Raw genomic sequence first — 27,721 nt, forward strand, 5'->3', positions numbered from 1 at the left:
ATCCTTATTTTTGTCCCCAGACCCATTTCTGTGTCTTCGTTTCAGTGAATGAAACCATTAGCCACTTAATTGCCCAGACTAGAAATATATGAACCTTTATTGTTTGTTTCCTTTCCCTTATCCTTAGACATTTTATTAATTACAAATGGTATCAATTCTACCTAGTAAAGAATTCTCACTCTATTTTACCTGTTACTACTGTCACGAGTCTAGGTCACCTTTATTTCTCTTCTGGATTACTGTAGTCAGCTCCTATTTTTTCTCTTATCTCTCTTTTTGCCCCTTTCTAATTCATTATCCATCTTGTAGCCACAGTATTCTTTCTTAAAATGCACTTGATTCCATTGCCTTTATTAAACGTCCCATTGTCTTGACTCTTTAGCGTATCAACTCTGCACCATCTGGCATTTGCTTCTCTTTAGTCTTCTTCCTTACCTTTCCTCCCTTTATACATTTCCTATTAGTCCAGCTAAGATTTTTTTCCCTCAGATGTGCCATGCTTTCTCTCATCCCCAGATGTTTTGTACAAATGATTCCCTTGAGTACTTTCCTCTGGGTTCTTCAACTGTTTCCCACCCACTTGCTGCCCTTCATCCCTGACCTGTTCTGTGTGGTTAGTTCATTTAAGTTTCAGCTTTAGGATGTCACTTCTTTTTGGAGACATTCCCTGAATTCTCTCTCTCTTACCTTCACAAAAGGTCTTATCTTGGTGCTTTTCTTATGTGCTGCCAAAGCATCATCTACTTCCTTTGTTATATACTTATCATATTGGATGGTAATTGTTTATTTCATTGCATGTCTTCCTGCTAGTTTATGTGTCAGTAACAGCAAAGACCATAGTTTTCTGGTTGACGTATAATGCTTGGTGCCTACCCTAAGGTGGGCACTAAATAAATGTTTGCTGAATGACCGAATGAGTAAAAGTATTTTAAAAATACAGTAAAGTAGCTCTTTTTGTAATACCTTTGCTTTGCTGTTTATTCCCTTCTCCCTCCTTTTTTGGTAGATGTGATAAGCTAAAACTTATTTCATGAATCATTATATATATAGTTATAACTTGGGATTCATATTCATTTCAGTCCATTATTATATTTTCCAGGCTGGCTTATTTATTGACAAAGGTGTCAAAACAACCAATGCTAGTGCTGCTGACCCAAGGGAGTACCTCTGTTTGGATAACAGTGCAAGGTAGAACTGGTCCTTTTAAATCACACTCAAGCCATATCTTGCCAAAGTAAAACTTTCTGAGTTAAGCTGTTGCGCTCTTTCTCCAGTAACATGTTTAAACTGAAGTTTTCAGGGTTTGTAGGAGGGTTTTGGAAAAACATTTATTTTGCTGTTCTAGGTCCTGTGGCTGGGCTTTTCATCTTATTGAGATGCCAAAGAAATTGATGCTTTTTCTCTTTTTGACAGTTGTAAATTGATGTTAGAGAGAGTTGTAGAAAGAGAAAGAAAAAGAAGAGAGATATGTTGAAAAAGGGTTCAAAATTTGGCCAAAAGTAGAACATGATTCATTGAAAAACAAGTTAAGCTAAGATGTTTTAATATAATCCCTGAAAACCAAGGCATATATAATTTATTGTTAGTGGTCAAAGTGGAATGTCGCGTTAAATCTGTTTCAAAGGGAAAAGTCTCAAACTTGATGATTAAGCTAGTTCTGGTTCAGTTCTTCGTACTCTCAGATGCATATCATAGCTGGGCTATGTGTTACTCTCCTTTATAACCACAAAATGTGGTTAGGATATGGATCAGCATTTCAACAAAGTTTTTTTTTTACATGCTGTGTATGAGCCAAAATAAATAAAATATCTCCAATGGAAACAAAATTTTCTGGAAAAGATGGCAACTTAAGGTCATATTCAGTAGAAGCTGTGTACATGTTGTTTTTCTATACTTGAAGTTGATTGACCAACTAAAGGATCTGAAAGGGTTCTAGATTTAATAGGCTCTGTTGACAGTTATTTACGAAAAGGATGACAGGCGCTATTGTTCACAAGGGAATAAAGTAGGAGTCACAATGGAGGTTGGTAAAGCAGAATCCTTGTGACACAGTAATAAAGGTCAGGAGAAAACTGGGCAAATAAGTTAGTAAAATTAGTCATTGTTAAAGGGCAAGTTGAGCCTGAAATATAGTAAAGCAATGATCAGAAAACATTTGACAAGTGGAGAAATTGTGGGCATTGTTTAAATAAAACACAAGGAAGGTACTGGACACCTAATAGCTGGGCAAGGTATGACATGGAAAAAGAGGAGATAAACTTGAGAAGAAAAAGGAGCATACAGATGACAACAAATTATGAACCAAAAAGAGAATATTAACTGACAAAACAAATCTTTGCTAGAAGATTGCTGCTGCTTTTTAAAAGAGTTTGTTATAACTGGTAGAACTAATAATGTGTACTTTGCTAAGTTAGTATTAACAGAAAAAACTTTATACACAGCACAATTGACTCTCTTATCTGCCTTAAAAAATTACATGTGTGTGTATAAATGGATGGATGAGAAAATATATTTCAGAATCTATTGATATTTTCATTATACTTGACAATAAAACAACTTGTTCATAGTGGCCTAAGAAGTTCTTTACCGTGTGTGAGTGTATGATATTATGATAATGGTATTCTTTCCTCTGCTCTCTCTTACTTTTGTTACTAGTTTATAAATACATACATATTGGTAAGGAATTAGACTCCATTTGGAAGTTGTTATTGAAAAGAACTGATTATAGGAGAGGAGTAACAAGACATTTGACAGCTAGTATATACATTTAATTTTGTATAAACTAATGTATAAGATATGCCCTCATGCATTCATGCAGTTCAGACATGAGTAAAAATGATAAAACTCAAACACAAATGAGTAATAAGCCAGCCCATGAATTAAACATCAGACTCATGGGATCCAGAAGATATTTAGTGTGTTCAACAAAGGGGAAGTTGACCTAATAGTTAATCAGATGAGCCTTTCCTTGTGTCTTCAAGATATGAAATTACAGGAATCCAAAGATGGGATATTTTAAATCCAGAAAGCTCCCAGTTTAAGATTGGGAAATTTCATCTAAAAGGGTAAAAGAGCATGAGAACCAACAAGTGCATTTAAAGCAGAGGACAATTAAGGGAGAGTTGGAAAGTGTGCTGAAGGCTTATACATGAAGGTGATAGAAAATTAACTGCATTTTCTACATACCAAGTGGGAAAGAGGATGAAAAATAAAGGTTATCTGAGCAAGTGGTCAGTGATTTATATGGATAGAAATTTCAGAAAAAATGAGACGGCTACAGCAGAAAATCAGATGTTGCTTGACTGTACTTTTTTTTTTTTTCTTTTTGGCTTTCTTTTAGAACATTGTGTAGTTTCCTTACCAGAACTCTTCCATCTGCTTGATATTATGTGATGACTGCAAAGCTGTTTGGCAGCAACTACAATGCCAGAAGAGTGGGTGATGGCTCAGAGTCAGACTTTTTACCCCTTAGGTCAGAGCCATTTAGTATAAGGCCTTATGTACACAATCTAAGGGTGGATGTAGCGCTTTCTAGATTGGTCTCCTTACCATCCGTTCTCCATTATCCTTTCACCAAGTAGCAGCTAGTGACCAGTTAAAAAGTGAAATCCGGTTATATCACTGCCCTGACTCCATGTTTCTGATGACTTTCCATCACACTTATTTATTTATCCACCTGCTTTATTGAGGTATGATTGACATGTAAAAAGCTGTGCATATATAATGTATAGAACTCGGTAAGTTTGGAGATAAGTACACACCCATGAACTCTCAAGGGCATAGACTTATCCATCACCTGCCAAAGTTTCCTTCTACCTCCTTTATGGTCATTATTTTTTTAATTAAAAAAATTAAATTTTTTGTGGAAAGATCACTTACCCTGAAGATCTACTCTCAGCAAATTTTAAGTATACAATACAGTATTTTTAGCTATAGGCACTATGCTGTAGAGTAGATCTCTAGACTTTATTTATCTTACATAACTAAACCTTTTGTGCCCCTTTGACTATCACTTCGCCATTTCCTCCTCCCTCCAGCCCCTGGCAACCACCGTTCTACTTTTACCTTTGCATTTAGAATAAAGAACCACACCCTTGCCTGGCACATGCCTTCGTGTCTATCCTCTCCCTCTTGGTTCTTACTTACCAGCCAATCTGCTTATTGTCCCTTCAATATGCCAAGCTCACTCATGCCTAAGGACCTTTGCACTTGCTGTCTTCTGGGCATAGCTGCTTCTCAAACCATACATATTTGATGAGCACCTACCATGTGCCAGCAACTTTCATAGTGATGTTTGTGCAAATGATGTTTCTTTCACGTATGATTGAAAATCTCAACTGGCTGAAATGGTTTTTGTAAAGCTGTGTAGTTTTTTCTCTCCCCACCTGCCCAGCTCTGTAAGATTATGATGGAAATGATCTTTTTAAAAATTAGGTGGCCTTATGGAATTATTTAAGTTGTTACAGTTGACAGAGGTTTTTTTGTTGTTTTTTTTGGTGGGGGGGGGTGCCATGCTGCATAGCATGTGGGATCTTACTTCCCCGACCAGGGATTGAACCCGTGCCCCCTGCAGTGGAAGTGCGGAGTGCTAACCACTGAACTGCCAGGGAATTCCCGGTAAACAGGGTTTTCCGGGTTTTTTTTAAGAAAAAAATTTTGAATTTTATTGTATTTTTTTATACAGCAGGTTCTTATTAGTTATCCATTTTATATACATCAGTGTATACATGTCAATCCCAATCTCCCAATTCATCACACACACACACCCCCACCGCTTTCCCCCCTTGGTGTCCATACGTTTGTTCTCTATGTCTGTGTATCAGTTTCTACCTGCAAACCGGTTCATCTGCACCATTTTTCTAGGTTCCACATGTATGTGTTAATATACAATATTTGTTTTTCTCTTTCTGACTTACTTCACTCTGTATGACAGTCTCTAGATGCATCCACCTCTCTACAAATGACCCACTTTCGTTCCTTTTTATGGCTGAGTAATATTCCATTGTATATATGTACCACAACTTCTTTATCCATTTGTCTGTTGATGGCTTTTAGGTTGCTTCCATGACCTGGCTATTGTAAATAGTGCTGTGATGAACATTGGGGTGCATGTGTCTTTTTGAATTATGGTTTTCTCTGGGTGTATGTCCAGTAGCGGGATTGCTGGGTCATATGGTAATTCTATTTTTAGTTTTTTAAGGAACCTCCATACTGTTCTCCATAGTGGCTGTATCAATTTACACTCCCACCAACAGTGCAAGAGTGTTCCCTATTCTCCACACCGTCTCCAGCATTTGTTGTTTGTAGATTTTCTGATGATGCCCATTCTAAATGGTGTGAGGTGATACCTCATTGTAGTTTTGATTTGCATTTCTCTAATAGTGATGTTGAACAGTTTTTCATGTGCTTCTTGGCTATCTGTGTGTCTTCTTTGGAGAAATGTCTATTTACGTCTTCTGCCCATTTTTTGATTGGGTTGTTTGTTTTTTTAATATTGAGCTGTTTATATATTTTGGAGATTAATCCTTTGGTGATTCGTTTGCAAATATTTTCTCCCATTCTAAGGGTTGTCTTTTCATCTTGTTTGTAGTTTCCTTTGCTTTGCAAAAGCTTTTAAGTTTGATTAGGTCCCATTTGTTTATTTTTGTTTTTATTTCCATTATTCTAGGAGGTGGATCAAAAAATATATTGCTGTGATTTATGTCAAAGAGTGTTCTTCCTATGTTTTTCTCTACGAGTTTTACAGTGTCTAACATTTAGGTCTCTAATCCATTTTGAGTTTATTTTTGTGTATGGTGTTAGGGAGTATTCTAATTTCATTCTTTTATATGTAGCTATCCAATTTTCCCAGCACCACTTATTGAAGAGACTGTCTTTTTTCCATTGTATATCCTTGACTCCTTTGTCATAGATTAGTTGACCATAGGTGCATGGGTTTATCTCTGGGCTTTCTATTCTGTTCCATTGATCTGTATTTCTGTTTTTGTGCCAGTACCATATTGTTTTGATTACTGTAGCTTTGTAGTATAGTATGAAATAAGGGAGTCTGATTCCTCCAGCTCCATTTTTTTCCCTCAAAACTGCTTTGGCTATTCAGGGTCTTTTGTGTCTCCATACAAATTTTAAGATTTTTTGTTCTAGTTCTATAAAAAATGCCATTGATAATTTGATGGGGATTGCATTGAATCTGTAGATTGCTTTGGGTAGTATAGTCATTTTCACAATATTGATTCTTCCAATCCAAGAACATGGTATATCTCTTCATCAGTTTGTATCGTCTTTAATTTTTTTCATCAGTGTCTTACAGTTTTCTACATACACATCTTTTGTCTCCCTAGGTAGGTTTACTCCTCAGTATTTTATTCTTTTTGTTGCAATGGTAAATGGGAGTGTTTCCTTAATTTCTCTTTCAGATTTTTCATCATTAGTGTGTAGGAATGCAAGAGATTTCTGCATTAAATTTGTATCCTGCTACTTTACCAAATTCATTGATTAGCTCTAGTAGTTTTCTGGTAGCATCTTTAGGATTCTCTATGTATAGTATCATGTCATCTGCAAACAGTGACAGTTTTACTTCTTCTTTTCCAATTTATATTCCTTTTATTTCTTTTTCTTCTCTGATTACTGTGCTATGTTGAATAATAGTGGTGAGAGTGGACATCCTTGTCTTGTTCCTGATCTCAGAGGAGATGCTTTCAGTTTTTCACCATTGAGAATGATGTTTGTCGTGGCTTTGTCATATATGGCCTTTATTATGTTGAGATAGATTCCCTCTGTGCCCACTTTTTGGAGAGTTTTTATCATAAATGGGTGTTGAATTTTGTCAAAAGCTTTTTCTGTATCTATTGAGATGATCGTATGGTTTTTCTTCTTCAATTTGTTAATATGGCGTATCACATTGATTGATTTGCGTATATTGAAGAATCCTTGCATCCCTGGGATAAATCCCACTTGATCATGGTGCATGATCCTTTTAATGTGTTATTGGATTCTCTTTGCTAGTATTTTGTTGAGGATTTTTGCATCTATATTCATCAGTGATATTGATCTGTCATTTTGTTTTCTTGTAGTATCTTCGTCTGTTTTTGGTATCAGGGTGATGGTGGCCTCATAGAATGAGTTTGGGAGTGTTCCTTCCTCTGCAATTTCTTGAAAGATTTTGAGAAGAATTGGTGTTATCTATTCTTAAATGTTTGATAGAATTCACCTGTGAAGCCATCTGGTCCTGGACTTTTGTTTGTTGGAAGTTTTTTTTTGGAAGATTTTTAATCACAGTTTCAATTTCATTACTTGTGATTGATCTGTTCATATTTTCTATTTCTTCCTGGTTCAGTCTTGGAAGGTTATGCTTTTCTAAGAATTTGTCCATTTCTTTGAGGTTGTCCATTTTATTGGCATAGAGTTGCTTATAGTAGTCTCTTAGGATGCTTTGTATTTCTGTGATGTCTGTTGTAACTTCTCCTTTTTCATTTCTAATTTTTTTGACTTGAGCCCTCTCCCTCTTTTTCTTGATGAGTCTGGCTAATGGTTTATCAAGTTTGTTTATCTTCTCAAAGAACCATGTTCTAGTTTTATTGATCCTTGCTATTGTTTTCTTTTTTTCTACTTCGTTTATTTCTGCTCTGATCTTTATGATTTCTTTCCTTCTACAAACTTTGGGTTTTGTTTGTTCATCTCTCTCTAGTTCCTTTAGGTGTAAGGTTAGGTTGTTTATTTGAGATTTTTCTTGTTTCTTGAGGTAGGCTTGTATTGCTATAAATTTCCCTCTTAGAACTGCTCTATCCCATAAGTTTTGGATCATCGTGTTTTCATTGTAGTTTGTCTCTAGGTATTTTTTGATTTCCTCTTTGATTTCTTCAGTGATCTCTTGGTTATATAGTAACATACTGTTTATCCTCCATGTGTTTGTGTTTTTTACATTTTTTTCCCTTGTAATTGATTTCTAATTTCATAGTGTTGTGGTCAGAAAAGGTGCTTGATATGATTTCAATTTTCTTAAATTTACTGAGGCTTGATTTGTGACCCAAGGTGTGATCTGTCCTGGAGAATGTTCCATGTGCACTTGAGAAGAAAGTGTAATCTGCTGTTTTTGGATGGAATATCCTATAAATATCAATTAAATCTATCTGGTCTGTTGTGTCACTTAAAGCTTCTATCTCCTTATTAATTTTCTGTTTGGATGATCCATCCATTGGTGTAAGTGAGGTGTTAATGTCCCCACTATTATTGTGTTACTGTCCATTTCCTCTTTTATAGCTGTTAGCAGTTGCCTTATGTATAGAGGTGCTCCTGTGTTGGGTGCATATATATTTATAATTGTTATATCTTCTTCTTGGATTGATCCCTTGATCATTATGTAGTGTCCTTCCTTGTCTCTTGTAACATTCTTTATTTTAAAGTCTATTTTATCTGATATGAGAATTGCTACTCCAGCTTTCTTTTGATTTCCATTTGCATGGATTTCTTTTTCCATCTCCTCACTTTCAGTCATATGTGTCCCTAGGTCTGAAGTGGGTCTCTTGTAGACAGCATATATATGGGTCTAGTTTTTGTATCCATTCAGCGAGCCTGTGTCTTTTGGTTGGAACGTGTAATCCATTCACGTTTAAGGTAATTATCGATATGTATGTTCCTATTAGCATTTTCTTAATTGTTTTGGGTTTGTTTTTGTAGGTTCTTTTCTTCTCTTGTGTTTCCCACTTAGAGAAGTTCCTTTAGCATTTGTTGTAGAGCTGGTTTGGTGTTGCTGAATTCTCTTAGCTTTTGCTTGTGTGTAAAGCTTTTGATTTCTCCGTCAAATCTGAATGAGATCCTCGCCAGGTTGAGTAATCTTGGTTGTAGTTTCTTCCCTTTCATCACTTTAAATATATCATGCCACTCACTTCTGGCTTGTAGAGTTTCTGCTGAGAAATCAGTTCCCTTGTATGTTATTTGTTGTTTCTTATGGCAGTTCCCTTGTATGTTATTTGTTGTTTCTCCCTTGTTGCTTTCAGTAATTTTTCTTTTTCTTTAATTTTTGTGAATTTGATTACTGTGTGTCTCATTGTGTTTCTCCTTGGGTTTATCCTGCGTGGGGTTCTCTGTGCTTCCTGGACTTGGGTGGCTATTTCCTTTCCCATGTTATGGAAGTTTTCAACTATAATCTCTTCAAATATTTTCTCACGTCTCTCTGTCTTCCCGTGTTGGGACCCGTATTATGTGAATGTTGTTGCATTTAATATTGTCCCAGAGGTCTCTTAGGCTGTCTTCATTTCTTTTCATTCTTTTTCATGGCAGTGAATTCCACCATTCTGTCTTCCAGGTCACTTATGCGTTCTTCTGCCTCAGTTATTCTGCTACTGATTCCTTCCAGTGTATTTTCCATTTCAGTTGTTGTATTGTTCATCTCTGTTTGTTTGTTCTTTAATTCTTCTAGTTGTTTGTTCTTTAATTCTTCTAGGTCTTTGTTAAACATTTCTTGCATCTTCTATATCTTTGCCTCCATTCTTTTTCTGGGGTCCTGGATCATCTTCACTATCATTATTCTGAATTCTTTTTCTAGAAGGTTGCATATCTCCACTTCATTTAGTTGTTTTCTGGGGTTTTACCTTGTTCCTTCATCTGTTACACAGTCCTCTGCCTTTTCATTTTGTCCCTGTTTCTGTGAATGTGGTTTTCGTTCCACAGGCTGCAGAATTGTAGTTCTTCTTGCTTCTGCTGTCTGCCCTCTGGTGGATGAGGCTATCTAAGAGGCTTGTGCAAGTTTCCTGATGCGAGGGACTGGTGGTGGGTAGAGCTGGGTGTTGCTCTGGTGGGTACAGCTCAGTAAAACTTTAATCTGCTTGTCTGCTGATGGGTGGAGCTGGGTTCCCTCCCTGTTCGTTGTTTGGCCGGAGGCAACCCAACACTAAACCCTACCCGGACTTTGCTGGGGCTAATGGCAGACTCTGGGAGGGCTCATGCCAAGGAGTACTTCCCAGAACTTTTGCTGCCAGTGTCCTTGTCCCCACGGTGAGCCACAGCCACCCCCTGCCTCTGCAGGAGACCCTCCAACCCTAGCAGGTAGGTCTGGTTCAGTCTCCTATGGGGTCACTGCTCCTTCCCCTGGGTCCTGGTGCGCACACTACTTTGTGTGTGCCCGCCAAGAGTGGAGTCTCTGTTTCTCCCAGTCCTGTCAAAGTCCTGCAGTCAAATCCCGCTAGGCTTCGAAGTCTGATTCTCTAGGAATTCCTCCTCCCGTTGCCAGCCCTCCAGCTTGGGAAGCATGACGTGGGACTCAGAACCTTCACTCCAGTGGGTGGACTTCTGTGGTATAAGTGTACTCCAGTTTTTGAGTCAACCACCCAGCAGTTATAGGATTTGATTTTCTTGAGATTGAGCCCTTCCTGCCGTATCATTGTGGCCTCTCGTTTGTCTTTGGATGTGGGGTATCTTTTTTGGTGAGTTCCATTGTCTTCCTATAATTGATTGTTCAGCAGTTAGTTGTGATTCCGTTGCTCTCGCAGGAGGGAGTGAGTGCACGTCCTTCTACTCTGCCATCTTGAACCAATCTCCCTGGTTAACAGTTTTTTTTGTTTTTTTTTTGTTTTATTTTTTTTTTGTGTGGTACGCGGGCCTCCCACTGTTGTGGCCTCTCCCATTGTGGAGCACAGGCTCCAGACTCACAGTCTCAGCGGCCATGGCTCACGGGCCCATCCGCTCCGCGGCATGTGGGATCTTCCCGGACTGGGGCACAAACCCGTGTCCCCTGCATCAGCAGGGGGACTTTCAACAACTGTGCCACCAGGGAAGCCCCTGGTTAACAGTTTTTGATACCAATTTTTTTTTGCCTTTTCAATAAGGTCCTTGTAAATATTTTACAAGGACAAGAAAGAAAAAGTAACATTCAGTCTTTATAATTAATAAGTCAATGAAATACAATCTTTTTTTAAGTGCTGATACATTTTTTCTTTATATTTTTTATTATAGTAGATTTACAATATTAGTTTCAGGTGTACAACATAGTGATTCAATATTTTTATAGATTATACTCCATTTAAAGTTATATAAAAGAATAGCTAGATTTCCCTGTGCTGTACAATATATCCTTGTTGCTTATTTATTTCATACATAGTAGTTTGTATGTCTTAATCCCATACCCTTATGTTGCCCCCCCATCTACTCTCTCCTCACTGGTAACTAGTAGTTTGTTCTCTGTGTCTGTGAGTCTGTTTCTGTTTTGTTATATTCATTTGTTTGTTTTATTTTTTAGGTTACACTTATAAGTGATAATATAGAGTATTTGTCTTTCTCTGTCTGACTTATTTCACTAAGTAGAATACCCTTTAGGACCATCCACGTTGCAAATGGCAGAATTTCATTCTTTTTTATGGCTGAGTAATATTCCATAAGTATAATCTATTTAAAATTTAGGCTTTTTAAAGATATTGAATCCAGTTTTCTCTCTATCTAAAGCATTTCACCAGCACACAACTCAAATAATACTCTGCTTCACATATATGTATGTTGAAATATATGATTAATTTACTCAGTAAGTTTATATTAATATCATGTAGCTTGAGAATTTGTGAAAACATACTATATTTCCTGGTCTGAGGTTTTTCTGTTTATTTTTGAAATGGTTTCAGTGCTTAGAGTGTTCTGTAATGTCCCTTTTATAATATAAATTGATTAAAAATAAACTATGAAATATGAAAGCAGTTCTCTGCAAATTTGTATTTTTTTCAATATTTGAAATGTAAATAATTAAGTTGTGTCTTAAGGAGTTTTTTTTTTAGTTTAGTTTTGTTCAAAGTTAAATTCTGCTTTTTGACACTTAAGTTTATAATTGTAAGTAGCTTATTTACATTGCCTTTTCATTACTCTTTTTAAAAGTCCTTCTTTTTTTTTTTTCTCCTAACCCCAAGGTTTCGGCCTCATCAGGATGCAGACCCTGAAAAGCCACGTGTTGCTGCTTTAATTGACAGGCTCATTGCTTTTAAAAATAATGATAACGGAGCTTGGGTCAGAGGAGGAGACATTGTCGTTCAGAATTCAGCGTGGGTATTGTCTATGAAATTATTATCTGATGACACTGATGTATTTACTTTTTAAGGCTTTTTAAAAAACCCAGTAGACTGAAAAGTACAGTGGGGTTTCTGGAATCATAGTATCATTACTAATAGAAAAGCTCTGAGGAAATATGCCAGCATTAACTGACTGCAAATGTTTGGAATCGTCTCATTCTGCTGCTTTTATTGGAACTGAACTTGTCTGGTGACATGAGAGCTTTTTGATGAGATTAAACAGAAACTGGGACTTTAACTTTATGTAACAAACATGGTCTATGTCAGAGCGCTAAATAAAGATTTTGAAACTACCTGCATTTTTTTCCTTCCTTTTGGAAACTCAGTTTCCTGATGCTCTTCCACTGCCATTCAAAACAAAAGTTTTGAATTCTCCCTTAATAAGTCTGTTGACTTATGTTAACATGACTTGAGGCAGTAAGCATCTCACTTCTTTTCCATTTGTATAATTTTAGGAGAAGTCTGATGTATGTTGAGGTAAGATTTGGTGTTCAGGAGTCTAGAAAAATGTTTTTTTCTGGCTGGTACTGACATTAGCTGCTTGGCATTTTACCATCATCTCTGACTTTTATCATGCAAAAAAAATGGATATTGTATAAAATCTGTAGAAATAGCTTCGGTATTAATGTTGAAAAGTTTTGAAGAGAATACCATGATCTAACTGTTAAAAATTAGTCGTTCCTTGGTATCCGTGGGGGATTGGTTCCGGGACTCCCCATGGGTACCAAAATCCTGATGCTCAAGTTCCTTATGTAAAATTGCATAGTATTTGCATATAACCTACACACATCCTCCTGTATATTTTAAATCATCTCTATTACTTATTATATCCAAGACAATGTAAATGCTATCTAAATAGTTGTAAATGCAATGTAAACGCTATGTAAATAGTTGCCAGCACTGGACAAATGCAAGTTTTGCTTTTTGGAATTTTCCAGAATTTTTTGTTTAATATTTCTGATCCACAGTTGGTTGAATCTGTGGGTGCAGAACCCAAAGATATGGGGGCCAAGTATAATGATAAAAATTATAATTATAGCTAACACTTACCTGCTGCTTACTCTGTGCCAGACACTGTTCTAAATGGTTGAAACTAATTAGCATTTTAATGCTTTCAAGTATCCTATGAGGAAGCTTATATTATTATTTCAACCTTTACGTGAGAAGACTGAGGGGCAAACAGGTTGAATAACTTGCCCAAGGTCACACAGCTAGTAATAGGCAAAGCTGAGATTGGAACCAGGTGCCTTCACTGTGGAGCCTATGCTTTTTATTATTGGAAAGTGAAATTTTTGTGTAGTCTTGGACAGTAAACATTACTGGAACCTCCTGGATTTTATAACAATTAAATATTTTGAGCAAATTACCTCTTCTTATATGATGTGATAAATTAAAATGTTCCCTCGTTCTCTTTTTTCTTATAGATTTGCAGATAATGGAATAGGACTGACCTTTGCCAGGTTTGTAATTACTTTTAAAAATACTTACCTGATTATTTTAAAGCTGTAAGGTAGAATAACCTTGATATATATTTTTTGATAACACAGGAATGTTATATCATTTATTAACATTAAAAAAATTAGCACTCACTTCCTGATGCCACTTGAGGGCCAAAAATACATTTTTATTGATTAATTGAATTTATACCAGAGTAGGAGATGAATCTAGCTGGAATTACACAGAAGGGTAGGCCCACCATATTTTTTCCTTAAAAGAAAACACTTGATCTTTAGATTAAAGATCTTAAAAAGTAGGGGAATAAAGAGGAAGAGAGTAAAAGTTGGGAGCAGATTAAATATTTTCTTTCTTAGAAGTTGGTCTAATTTCACAGTGGTCTTTAAGAACGAAACTTTTTATGTTATATATTTTTCTCCAGATAACAGTTATTCTCATTGCCGTCTTAAACATGCTTCTCCTCTAATTATTGTCCAGGGCAAGTTTATTCTCCTCATTTGCAGTATTGTTGCTTGGGACTGAAATAATTAGTTGTTCCTGTAAATTAAATCTCATTTGTTTAAATCTAATTTGCCAAGCACATATTAATTTATAAGAGGTATGTTCAATTTTGAGGCACCTTTTGGTGACTCACTAATATGTATCAGAAAAAGCTACTGGCTACTTTGAAAATTTTTAGGTTTTTAAAGTTATAGCTTGCCTTCATTTGAGGGTCAATTTAAATTTCCTAGAGATGTGTGGTTAATGATTATTCTCATTTTAACAGTGACGGAAGCTTCCCAAGTGATGAAGGTTCCAGCCAAGAGGTATCTGAATCTCTCTTTATTGGGGAGAGCAGGAATTACGGATTTCAGGGTGGTCAGAACAAGTATGTAGGCACTGGAGGAATAGACCAGAAGCCTCGGACGTTACCCAGGAACAGGTAAGCATTGCTTTATCAGAGGAGTGTTAAATTTAAACAATAAATGAAAACCTAAACCCCTTACAAAAGTTTCTGTAATAATCCTGTATCGATTGGTTCCCACTGTGACACTTTTCCGACCTTATTATTATTAAAACTATTATTCTTGTTGTTATTATTGCTATTACTATTGTGTGTATTCTCTGGAATTCTGGAGCGTTAACTATTAAACACTTTATAGATTTCATTATCAATTTTATAATGAAGGAACCTATCTTGTTTATCCTTCCTGTGTAAGGCCTTATATAAGCTGGTAATCTTTTTTTTTTCTTTCTTGAGAAAACTGCCAAACCATAAACACTATGGACATTGAGTCAGTTTTCCCTCAATATGTGATGTTAGTTTTCAGAAATAGCCACTGGAAAAAGGAAATTACCTATTGAAAAGAGTCCTAGAAAATGAGATGATAGATGCCAAAGCTGACTCAAAACCTAACCACAGGTGTATAATTAACAGTGTTTCAGATGTTGAAAGGGTATGGGGGTAGACTTTTGGCATGTTTTCTTCCAAAATAATCACAGTCATTAAAATAGTACTTAGTACTAGAAAGATTCTTCAGAACTTTTAGGGAACTATTACCTAATTAATCTGTACCTCAGTTCTGAGACACAGTTTGGAGGTGTCATTTTACTTGCAGGAAAACCAGGTAGAGAAAAACTAGTGTTCTAAAGGCCTTACATTGGAGCTAGTGTCAGAATTTATCAAACATCAATTCCCTTAAAGCTATATATACCCTGTGTCTGGATATTGGGCTAGGACAGGTCAGGGGGATGGGGCAAACATAGTTGGCTTTGGGGGACAGGTAATGAGTGTTGGCCAAAGGGCTTAACTAGCTTCTGGCAAAGGGCAGCCTGTGCTTGACTCCTCTCGCCTGTGTTTGTTGTTGGGAAATATTGAACGTCTTTACTATATGCTATGCTATGTGTAGAACTCCTGTTAGACCGTGGAAGCCACTAGGAAAGGAACTTCATGGATTTTTAATGGCAAACATTTATTAAATGCTTATGATGTATCAGGCCCTGTTCTAAAATACTTTATTATTCAGTTAATCCTTGCAAAGCCCAGTGAGGTAGGTGCTGTCATCATTCTGCTTTATAAGTGAGTAACTTACTAAAAATAGCTAAGGTGGGACTCGAACCCTGTTAGTTTGGCTTCAGTGCTCTGCTCTTTACAATTTGGCTAAAGCTGCCTCTTCTAATATGTAAATTAAAGAAAAAAGGCTGTATTAGTTGGGTATGGGCTGCAGTAAAAATGGTGGCCAATTCAATTCCATTATTTTTATTTTACACTGGCCTTTAGTTTTATTTCAAAATGCTATTGCTTCTTTGCCAAGGAGGAATTTTCGAAATGAAGATTCCTAGTTGGTCAATGGATCCAGTTTTTATTTTACTGTATCTTTACAACCTTTTCTATGGCAGAGGACCGTTTTGTGATGTATCCTTGGAAAAACATCAGGAGGCATAGTTTTGTTTTTTTTTTTTTTACATCTTTGTTGGAGTATAATTGCTTTACAATGCTGTGTTAGTTTCTGCTTTATAACAAAGTGAATCAGTTATACATATACATATGTTCCCATATCTCTTCCCTCTTGCATCTCCCTCCCTCCCACCCTCCCTATCCCACCCCTCTAGGTGGTCACAGGGCGCCGAGCTGATCTCCCTGTGCTATGCGGCTGCTTCCCACTAGCTATCCATTTTACGTTTGGTAGTGTATATATGTCTAGAGGCATAGATTTTTAAGTAGGCTATTTGATTTGCTTGCTAGCATCTATGTTTTTATTGTAAAACACCACCAAGCTGTAAACTAATTAGTTGCTATAGAAGTCCTCTGCAATGCCAGAGAGTGTAATAGGGGAAAAACCTAAGGGATCCAGAATATTATGGGTTTTGTACATTAATTACGGTTAATAATATATGATTAGTAGGTTAAGGAGTTTATGTTGGAACAGAAAGGAGTAAAATGAATAAAATGAATTTCTCAATCTAGCCATCCCCTTTGACATAGTAAGCCTTGCAGACTTACACTTTTGTACTTTTAAGCATATCATTTCTCCTTACTATCATTTAGTGGCTTGAAAGGAGGTTCTCTCTGTTTAAGCACAGATTTGTCTTTTGTTCTCATGCTAGAGATTTTGGAACTAAAGCTAAAGTGTATGAGTTATCAAAGAAAAGATCTTAACCGAGTTGATTCAAGGAAGCCAAGTCACCTTTTCAGACAAGCCTCCATTCTATCCAAAATAGCATCTCTCTTCTACCCAGTCTATTGTATTACTATGTCTTTACTTTCTTCAAGCACTTATTATCTGAAATTGTCCATTGTTTTTCTGTTTGCCTTTCTCACTGCAGTGTAAGTTTCATTTGATTGGAGATCTTGCTTGGTTACCACTGTATCCTAGAATTGTGCTTGGTGTATATGGGATATTCAACAGTATTTATAAAACAAGTACGCAAGTGAAGTGCTGTTAAAGGGACGGGCCCATATGCATTAAACAAAATCTTGTATCTCAACAGGACATTCCCAATTAGAGGCTTTCAGATCTATGATGGGCCCATTCATGTCACCAGGTGCACTTTCAAACAATATGTGCCAACTCCAGATAGGCATACCAGTGCTATTGGCTTCCTCATGAAGAATTCTTGGCAGATAACCCCCAGGAATAACATCTCCCTTGTGAAGTTTGGTCCACATGTAAGTATGTTCTCATGGTTCCTACACAGTGAGTATGGTGGGTAGAGGAGGGATGGCACATTTCCAAAGACGAAAACACAAACGAAGGGTTCGCACTGAGTTTTTACAATTGGGAGGAGAAATCTATGCAAGAGCAGCTCCTAATTCCAGGTACTCTGTCCAGGTACTCTGTCTCACTCAAGGTGAGAACAGAAGTCCCATGTGACCTGGGGTATTTCTGATATTCTGGTGATATCTTCAAAGGGAAAATGACTTAAAGTGATGACACGGGGATGGGAATTGTAGAATTTCATAGGAACAAGAGGACATATAATTTGTTGAAATTCAGTATAATAATCCATGAAGAGATTTGGGTTTTACCTGGTATTTTACTTTTCTGGGGTCTATTCTTCTGGGGAACTAGAGGATAAAAGATTGGGAAAGAAGAGGAATAGTGGGGTGATATGAAACAAATGAGGTTATTTCTTATATGAACTATTGGAAGGGTTTTATGAAGATTGCAAAGAAGACTTAGAGATAATTGTTTACAATGCCGTAGGCCACAGAAATAGTTTTCTTAGTAGTTTCATCAGTACCCTCTTTACCATTAAAACACAGGACAATCTGATTATATACTCCCAGCCTCGCCCCATCTTTCCACTTCTAAGATGACAGTGGTGTAGAGATTGAGCCTCAGACCGTATTGCTTTCTGCTCCCACAGACACAGCCACAATTGGAAAGTGGCTCGTAGTTCTTTCATTCACGTCCACAGGCAAACTCTGTGGTTGCCCAGTTTAAAGAGAACTTAAGATAGTTTACCAAAGTCTATATGTGGTTTTCATGAATAGCTGAGGCATGGAACAGAGGCACACGTGCAAGCTGGGTTGTCAGCTTGGTTGACTGGTTCTCTTCTAGGCCACATAACTCCAGGGGAAGAGGAAGAGCTACACTGTGGATAGGGTCCCACGTAAATAAATAGGGTGGTTCTTGGATTACCTCTCCAGTGTAGAGGTTAGATGTTCGTTTACTGCCCACGTGGCTCTCCCCATGCACAGAGTTTGGTGATCACTGACATGGTCATACTGAAAAAAAAAAGTTTTTAGATGTTTCGTTTGTTGCAGAGTTCTAGAGTTCTAACAGCCTAAGAGAATCCATGCTGTTTAAGTTTAGTGTTTCATCATCCTAGAATTCTCTAACGTGGCAATGCTCTGAAACCATTCATAAAGGGAATGGTCTGTCATATTTGTTATTCCTAAAGAGGTGGACAGTATGCCCTAGACTTCTTTTAGATTTAACCATAAGAGGTATAAGGAAAAAGAGAAAAGAGCCTAGAACTAAGAATTTAGAACCACTTGTCCCACACATCACTGATTTTCCATTGAGCTGCTTATCATTTAGATGTTCAGCTGATTTTAAAACTTCCCAATAAAAGCATTATAGAGGTGTATCTGCATGGCTTGAATAACATTAGTAACTTACCACTAATAAGAAGCAGCTAAAGATAATAAAGCATGTAACCTGCAGCCTGCTTTGCAGCTGTGTACTATGTGTTCGATAAGGGTATTGAATTAACATTACCCAACATGAAAATTACTGAGCTGGACTTGGTCTACGTTGAGGAGATAGAAGATAACACACACTTTTCAACAAGTTGTAGTGAGTCATGCAACCATACCAAGGCAACACTTAGATTGTGTTTTAGTTTGGAACTGTACTTACTTTTTGGTGGGAGGAGTCATTAACAAGTTAACTAAAGCATTTGGAGTGAAATAAAATGATTAGCTCAGGAGATAGAACTTATAATAGATTTTTATTTAATTGAGGTATAGTTTGCATACAGGGAAACGCAGAGATCTTAAGTATAAAGTTTATAAGTTTTAACAAATACATATGACTGCATAGTTGCCCTTCCCACAACTATTCTAGTTTCTCTTACCATGGATTAGTTTTATCTGGGGAATAGGTAATAGTTTTTAAGTTAAAAAAAGGGAAAACACCGAAGATGAAATTGAACGCTTGCTGCTTGAACTCTACAAGGCTTTGGGAAATTTTTTTCCCCGTGCATGTCATAATTAATCAAAAATGTTGGTTGACAATTATGCTGTGTCTCAGAACTGCTTTAACCTTAAAGTAATTGTAATGGATATGAAGTTGGGTCCTTGCAGGGAATGCTGGCTAACATGGCAGGAGCCCTCATTTTATGATGTCCCTGTTTTTCATTGTTTTCAGGTGTCTCTCAATGTCTTCTTTGGAAAACCTGGTCCCTGGTTTGAAGATTGTGAGCTAGATGGTGATAAGAACTCCATATTCCATGACATTGATGGCTCTGTGACAGGATACAAGGATGTTTACGTGGGAAGAATTGACAACTACCTGATCCGCCATCCAAGCTGTGTAAATGTTACCAAATGGAATGCAGTGGTTTGCAGTGGGAACTATGCCCAGGTAGGCCAGAACACATCGTGATGCCTGATTCCTTACCAGCTCCTGACAGCACTGCTTCTGTGAGGAGTACTCTTCAGCTCTTCGGGATGATTGATACTTTCCAAAGCATGGGTTTTTTGGGGGGTTCTTTAGGGGAAAAAAAAGAAAAAAATTCATTAGGAATCACAGACTCACAGAATTTTATTTAAAGTTCCCCCACTCCAAACCAATTTAAAAGTGAAAAAGTAAGCCCAAGAGAAGTAAGATAACTTGCTCTTGATTAAATATGGTTGGATTGTAGTTGGGGTGAGAACCCATATTTCCTGAGTTCCTAGGCCAGGTTTTTTTGCTGTGCTACAGCTGTGTCCCCTGAGAGGGTGTTTCACTCTTTGCTTTCAGGGTTATTATCTCTATTTTACCTCTAAATTAGGGACTCTGACTTGTGAGGCAGAATATCAATAGATCACACGGAAAGTGAGATGTTCTCAGAAACAGAGCTAGGAATTGGAATGAGTGGACAAGGAAGGAATGCAAGGAAATTCTGCAAATTATATTATGATATAATGTCTATGAAAATATGAAGGGGATGATATAGATTGGGAAACACTTCTTTGAAAACATTAAGCTAGTGTGCAATTTATTAACTGGATGCCCAGTATAAGAGGATGGAATAATTAGGGAGGTAGTATGTTAAGAGCACAGATGCCAGAACCAGATTGCATGGGTTTGAATTCTGGCTTTGTTACTTCCTTAAATATGAGGTGGGTAAGTTAATTAATTGCTCTGTGCCTCTGCTCAGTGAGGGTAATATTAGATCCTCTCGTACGTGGCTGTTGTGAGGATAGAATGCACGAGTATTGGTAAAGCATTTCACCCGTGGCCTAGCACATAGTGAAGTGCTTGCTGCAATTAGTATTATTTGAAGAGCAGGGCTCTAAGTTGCAAAGATGATTTTAATAGTGGTATTTGATGGATGACAGATTGCAAAATGGAGGTACCAGTTGCCCAGAATTTTGAAGAGAGCAGAATTTTGTTTCCATATTTTAGACAATTACATGGTCATATTTAATAATAGATGTTAAGAGAGATAAAAGAATAGAGGGGGGCTTCCCTGGTGGCGCAGTGGTATAGACAAGACAAAGGGCTTAAGAGGGGTAAAGATTAGAGAGCTTTTTCTGGTTTATTTTAATGGCGTATTAGCTTCTTTGTTGTGGGATTTCTCATCCCCATGGGAGCGAGAGGAGTCATACTTGCCGAAGTTCTGGGAAGGACAAGAAAAGGATGGAGAAATAATTATAGTAAAATAAAGAAGAATGTGGTTGAAAATGTGATTTCTTCTTCCATTCGTTTTATTCTTAACCAGAATTGCCCTCTAAAATTAAGTTGACTCATTAATGCCTAAGAAGATATAGAAATTCTAGAATTAAAAGATAAAAAGCTTTTAATTCTTTAGTAGCTACAGTTTTAGTTAAATTGCTAGCCATGTGTATTCAAAGGTACATGTATCTGTCTTAAAGTGGTATGTGCTCACTCATGAAAACTTTATATTTTATTATAAATGTCTCTATATAGTCTTTGGATTTTCTAAGGTATTTGAGAATGTGAACCTGATAACTTCTAACTTAAAAAGCAAAGTAGTAATTCTATTTTTATTTGAAGATGAAGAAAGAAAAAAGTGTCTAATACTGCCCAGGCGGCTCTGGAAATGGTAGGACAGAAATTTTCTCCTGAGAATTTGGAATTTGGGCTGGGAGCCCAGATATGTAGCCATTTGTTATTTCTTGGATGATGTATAATACTGTATTTTTTTAACAAAAGATAGAAGCAACTGGATCTCAAGATAGAATAATCATTCTTTAGCTATTTGTAAATATATTTTAATGGGATGTCTGCTCTTTGCTGACCCAAGGGTAAAGGTGCTCAGGGAGAAAGGTGGTAACATAAGGAGAATGTGCCACCTCAAATCCTTCTTGGATTTGGAAGAAGGCAGGATATATGTATGTATGTGTTTGGTGCGGGGGTGTATTCTATTATATTTTAACCTATTATATAATGAAATACAGATCAAATGTAAACATTTAAATAAAGAATAAATAAATATAATATATTAAGCATATATATTTAAATGTAGTCTCAAAATATATATTTCCTGGGCTTCCCTGGTGGTGCAGGGGTTGAGAGTCCACCTGCCGATGTAGGGGACACGGGTTCGTGCCCCGGTCCAGGAAGATCCCACGTGCCGCGGAGCAGCTGGGCCCGTGAGCCATGGCCGCTGAGCCTGCATGTCCGGAGCCTGTGCTCTGCAATGGGAGAGGCCACAACAGTGAGAGGCCCACGTACCAATCAATCAATCAATCAATCAATCAATTCCTATCTCTATTTTAATCTTTAAGTGGTGTCAGTAGAGAAGAGTACTATAGTCAAACATGAATGAGAGTTAAGAAGACTTTCTGGCTCAAAGAATTTATAATTGAGGAATCAATATGGATAAAACTGCAGAAATCAGAGAAACAGAAAACATAGAGAAGTAGCGTGGATTAAATGCAACATTCTGCAAATGTTTTAATACTTCTGGGGGATTCTGTTACAGGATACTGATTTGTTTTAGGAAATTGTTCTGAGGTTTGTTCTTTGGAGGATGCATTTGGGGAAGATTTTGTTTTGGCACAGTATGGGGCTCAAATGCCACTGGAATAAATTCAGGGCTTTCAAATTTGCCTCAGTTTAATATGTTTTTCCAGTTTTTGCAGAACACTTTATAACTTTTTTTTTTTTTTTAATGGGTGGAAAATGACTTCTTGGGCTGATGTAGGTCATGGAAAATTGAAAGCCAAAGCTCTGAGATATTTTAAATTTCCATCTCTTATTTCAGAGGAAAGTCTTTCAGATTTGACTAGAGGGTATCAGTTTTCACATTAATGTACTAATTTTTTGTATGTGTGTACTTCAGATTGAGGGATTTCTTTGACAGGCTATGTAAACCCACAAAGGTTTTATATTCTAACGAATAAGCTGGCCTGTTGTGGAAGAGATGATGAAGATCTTGGCTACCAGAACACATGGTCTGTTCTTACTATTTCAGCTTAAGCAGGCTTCATTGTAAGTGGAGCTTAGGATGAAGTTGGCTACTACTCAGTTAGTCTGGCACGGATCATAGAATCTCTCTTTTGAAAGTAGAGACGTTTGACTTTGTGCTAGATATGTTTTCTTTAGCTATTTAAATTTTCATTCTCTTCCCTTTAATCCTTAATTATGTTTTGAAGGTCTATGTGCAGACATGGAGCACTCAGAATCTGACTATGACCATCACACGAGATGAGTATCCAGCCTACCCTATGGTGCTCCGGGGAATTAACCAGAAGGCAACCTTTCCACAGTACCAGCCTGTGATCATGCTGGAGAAGGGCTACACCATCCATTGGAATGGGCCAGCACCGAAGACTGCTTTTCTATACCTCATAAACTTCAACAAGTATGCTTCTATTACTGTTATTTCAAATAGTTGGGCAATTAATAATCTAGTGGAGAAAAACAACCTATCTCCTTTGTAGCAAGTAAAGAACTTCAACTTTATGTACTTTGTTCCTCCTGTGGGGAGGCTATATATGTTATATTGATGGAATTAAGAGATTGTATAAATTGAATTCTGTCCTATTAAAAGCATGTCTTTTTCTCTATGGTCAAGGAATTGTGGGCAGAAAGCCATTTAACGGTAGGTTTTAATACCGTCTGCTGAATACTTTAATTCTCTGTAGCTGGGATGGGAATAAATTTTATCTGGTGTTCCAACTGAGCACTTGGTTACCTAGAAAGTAAAAAGATTTTTGAGGCCAAGTTTAGACTTGACAGAGGAGAGTAGTATGACTGATTATTCATGTCAGCAATGGGCAAGAAGTGGAAGAACTGTGGCATGGATAATGCCAGGTATTTGCCATCCCTGCCAGAATGTGAAAGCACCTTTCTATCCCTTCTTGATTTCTCAGTTGTCTGCTCTAATAATATTACTTTCAGTCAAGGGCTCTATTTTTACATTAATTTATTTAAGCATTTACTGTGTGCCAGTTGGTATAAAGATGACTGAGAGAAGTACTTGCCGTTCAGGAGCTCACAGTATACAGGTAGAACAAAATTTAAGTAAATAAACCAGTACTATTTTTTAAAGGACAAAAGATAAGAGCAGCTATTCTGCCTAAGGGAGTTGGGCCAGGCTGCACTGAGAAGTGATAGCAAACGATCAGTTTTGTTACAAAAGCAGCAGAGTTGGGAAAGGGCTAGTTCTGCTCAGGGACTGATAGATTGTGATGGGAGCGTAGCGGGGGGAAGTTACAGAAGATGAGACTAGAAACAAGAGCTGGGACTATCTAGACGTGTGATGGTTAACCCATGGGACTCCATGAAACTGCTCAGATATGTACCTGAAAAATTGGTTTGTTCACCTGACTGGTCATAAAGGCTGACTCGTCAGAACTCTCTTAAAATACCCAATTGGAATGAACAGAGATGGACATAGAACATGTAGGAATTCCCCTCCAAGGATGGCTGAACATCATGGTAGATGCTCTTATTCTGAGATGATAGGCCTCTGGCACATGCTCTAAACTGAACCATTACAGTTTTCCTGTAACACTGGCTGCTGCTTCTCTATGCCCTTGCTGGACAATTGCACCTTCACTTACTGAGTCAACCAAGCCAAAAAAATCTCAGGACTCATCCTTTCCTCTTTCTTTTCTCTCATTTCTCCATCCTATCAGTGGCCAAGCCCTGTTGATCCTATCTGCTTAATGTTTTCAAATCTCTCCACTTCTTTCCACCGTCACTGCTTGTGACTGAGTTTAGGTCATTAGCCTCTCTTGCCTGGATCCCTGCATCAGCCTCCTATTCGGTCTCCCCACCTCCCTCCACCTTCAATCCTTGGTCCACATTGTGTCCAGGGTGCGGGTTCTAAAAGCCAATCTGATATTGTCACCCCCATCAGTGAGCTGCCTAGAAGTCAATGAAGGAACAAACGATTGTCAGAGAGGGTGGAGGAGATATATGAAAGAGTGATCCGCAATACATAAAGTTATATCTGGCAGGTTATGAATCTGAGGTGAGGTATTATAATCAAATGGTATGCAGGGTTCTGCACATACAAGGCATAACTTCTGAATAAATACTAAGAAAGTAAAAAGATTTTAAAGTGAAAAAAAGGATGAGCTCAGAAGTTTCAAAACTCTATATGGGCTTGAAATTCAGTCCAACTTTCCTTGTTTAATTATCTAAAAGTTTGTAAAAGTTACATCATGGGCAGAGGCAAGAGGAGGAGATGGATAATTTTTTTCCCAAATTTAATATAATTATAGAGAGGTCATGGATTTTGTCATAGTGGCACTTTTGAAAATAACAGTTTAAAAGTTATAAAAGCTGTACTTAAGCATTAAACAAAATAAGGAAATACAGAAAAACATTAAAAAAATTACAATAACCTATAATTCTTCTAATCAAATTGAGGCATTATAAACATTTATAGGGTTCTCGTGTCTCTCCACCCTCAAGTGTTCTCTGAGCATATAAATATGCCAAAATTTATTTAACTACTTCATTCCCCTATGAACATTTAGATTATTTTTCTCCTGCCCCTCTCCCCCTTTTGGTATTACAAATGATACTGGATAGAGCATCTTTTCTTATACATTTTTGGTCTGTATTTCTAATTTCTTAGTGGGATTACTGGATGAAATCTGTGTGAACAATTTTAAGGCATTGTTACATATTGTTTTAAAATTGTTTTGAATGATTAAGAAGTTCTGGAAATGGATAGTGGTGATGGTTGTACAACCTTGTGAATGTACTTAATGTCACTAAACTGTAAAGTGAAAAAAGGTCTAAAATGGTAAATTTTATATGTTACCACATGTATATTTTGCCACAACTTAAAGAATGCCAAAAAAAGAAATGATAAAAAAGGGGAAAATATTCTTAATGGTTTTCAAAAAGTATTAATTTTATATCTTAGAACATTAGGTAAGAAACAACACTATGGCAATTTGGTAATATTCATCAAAGACTTTAAAAATGCATACACCTGTATCTCTAGCAAATTTACCACTAACAATTTATCCTAATGTAATTATAAAAGATAAAAATATATTTATGAATAAAAAAATTCTTTGGAAAGATTTTACCAGTGTACGTTTCCACTATCAGGCTATTAGTGTTTCTTCCATCTTAGTATACCCATACCCAACTGTCTCAATTTTATTATCTGCTTGCAGTATCTAAGTACATTTTATCCAGCTTCTCTTCACATTCCCTGAAGTCCTGTTGAAACCAAGAATTTTTTATAAGCCATATCATTGTTGTACATATATTGAGAGGAGAGGAATTTGGGTAACATGTAAAAGTCGATGATTCATTAGTGTGTTAGGATTCAGGACTTGCATTGTTAGTGGCTCCATACACAGCAGAAATTTAAGGAGAAGACCATGGCTAAAATTTACATATGCTGTAATACTCAAAATGTACTGGCTCAAATGTGAATTCATGTTTTTATTGTCTCTCCTTTATAGGAATGACTGGATTCGAGTTGGGCTCTGCTATCCGTCAAACACAAGTTTTCAGGTTACGTTTGGCTTTCTACAGCGGCATAATGGCTCATTATCCAAAATGGAAGAGTATGAGCCTTTGCATTCGCTGGAGGAATTGCAGAGGAAACAGTCTGAGAGGAAATTCTATTTTGACTCCAGCACGGGGTAATTCAGGGCAACCAGTGAATGAGAATTATTGCTGTTTTTCTTTAGTGGTGAAATTACTAGTTCTTCAGTGTAACTAAGAATAGATTGTGATGTGACGGCTGCTTAGAAAAGCAGCTGATGTGGGTAATTCTCTGCTCATCACCATTAGAGGTTTAGAAGAGAACTAGAATGACTCGTAATTACAGTTGGCAGTAGGAATCGAGTGAGATGTTTGCTGTTTACCTATTAAGGTGATTTAGAAAGAGAAATTATCCTTGTCAATAAAGAACCAGTAGGCCCAATTGAAAATTAAAATAGTGTTTTCCATAACGACTCTAAAGATGATTATTTCCATATGATATAGTTCATATTTTAGTGATAGCTCATTTTTCTCTTCCTTTAAGGCTATCTCTCAAGTTGACCTTGGGTTTTTAAAAAATCACTGTGTAACCATGGCATATTTGCTTTCAACTTTCTCTAGCCTGCATCTTTCCACTTTTTAGTTCTAATCCTGTTCACCTGGGGTCCTGTTGGCTTTGTCTGCTTTTATCCAGTTACAGTCTCTCAGCCTTTGGGTTATGGTAGGCTCTCTCTCCTGTACTCTTCCAGAAAGTAGCATGCTCCTTCAATATCCATCCCTTAACCTGGCATTTCTACTCTATGTCATTGTCTAGGTACTATAAAGACACTAATGTAAATAAGGCACATTTCTTCTGCAAATTCACTGTCCATTGAAGGATGTGGGCATGTAAAGCAAGTAATCAGAGGGCGAAAGGTTTAAATGCTGCAAGTCCTATAGTGTGCCTTTTGAGGTAACCCAGAGGTTCAGCCTTGGGTGACCAGTGACAACCCAAGAAGATAACACTGGGGCTGACTCTTGAGGAGTGACTAGGAGGAAGGTGTTCCAAGGACAGTGTGGATAAATGCATGGAGGCATGAAGAACATGGCATGGCATGTTTGGGGAAAGACAAAGTTTCCTACTGGAGAGAAGGGTGGCAAGATTGACTGTGGGGGTATGAGGTTAGGGTTCAGTCAAGTGTCTTGTTAACCTTTGAAGAAGATGCAACTCATTTGCCCTTCAGGGCTGGTGCAGCAGCCAGTGTTATCAGCTTAAGTCTTTTTTTTTATCATCATTATCTCTGATTTCAACTTCAGCAACCTAGTTGGGCTTTTATTCTATAGATGATAGAACTGCCACATTCTCAGTTGATTTTCCACAAAAATAAATGGAACGCCCAAATTTGTAAGGACAGTCTGGTGATCACAAATTAATGATTGATATGTAAAAGGATGGGAAGTATTTCTTCATCTGGATATTTCTAGAGTCCTTCAGCCTTTGAGGTTCAAATTCTTTTTTAGTTCTATTCATTTTGATGATTTAACTTATATATCAAAAGTCCCATGCCTAATCAAGTCCCTGTCATTCCTTATATATATGTTAAAATTACTGGATGT

General features: G+C 37.1%; 1 protein-coding gene across 2 annotated transcripts in view; it reads left to right on the forward strand.

The window, feature by feature from the left end:
- The window catches only part of CEMIP2 (cell migration inducing hyaluronidase 2), a 78,412-nt gene that overhangs the window by 38,868 nt on the left and 11,823 nt on the right, over positions 1-27,721 (forward strand). For both annotated transcript variants that reach the window (XM_082842147.1, XM_082842146.1), the window contains 8 exons: positions 1,100-1,188; positions 11,886-12,017; positions 13,469-13,504; positions 14,266-14,421; positions 16,971-17,148; positions 19,358-19,573; positions 22,816-23,024; positions 26,101-26,283. In XM_082842147.1, the coding sequence (XP_082698273.1) occupies positions 1,100-1,188; positions 11,886-12,017; positions 13,469-13,504; positions 14,266-14,421; positions 16,971-17,148; positions 19,358-19,573; positions 22,816-23,024; positions 26,101-26,283 (1,199 nt within the window). The remainder of the gene's footprint in view (positions 1-1,099; positions 1,189-11,885; positions 12,018-13,468; positions 13,505-14,265; positions 14,422-16,970; positions 17,149-19,357; positions 19,574-22,815; positions 23,025-26,100; positions 26,284-27,721) is intronic.

This window comes from Leucopleurus acutus (assembly GCF_964270905.1).
Source record: "Leucopleurus acutus genome assembly, chromosome: 7".
Classification (NCBI taxonomy): Eukaryota; Metazoa; Chordata; class Mammalia; order Artiodactyla; family Delphinidae; genus Leucopleurus; species Leucopleurus acutus.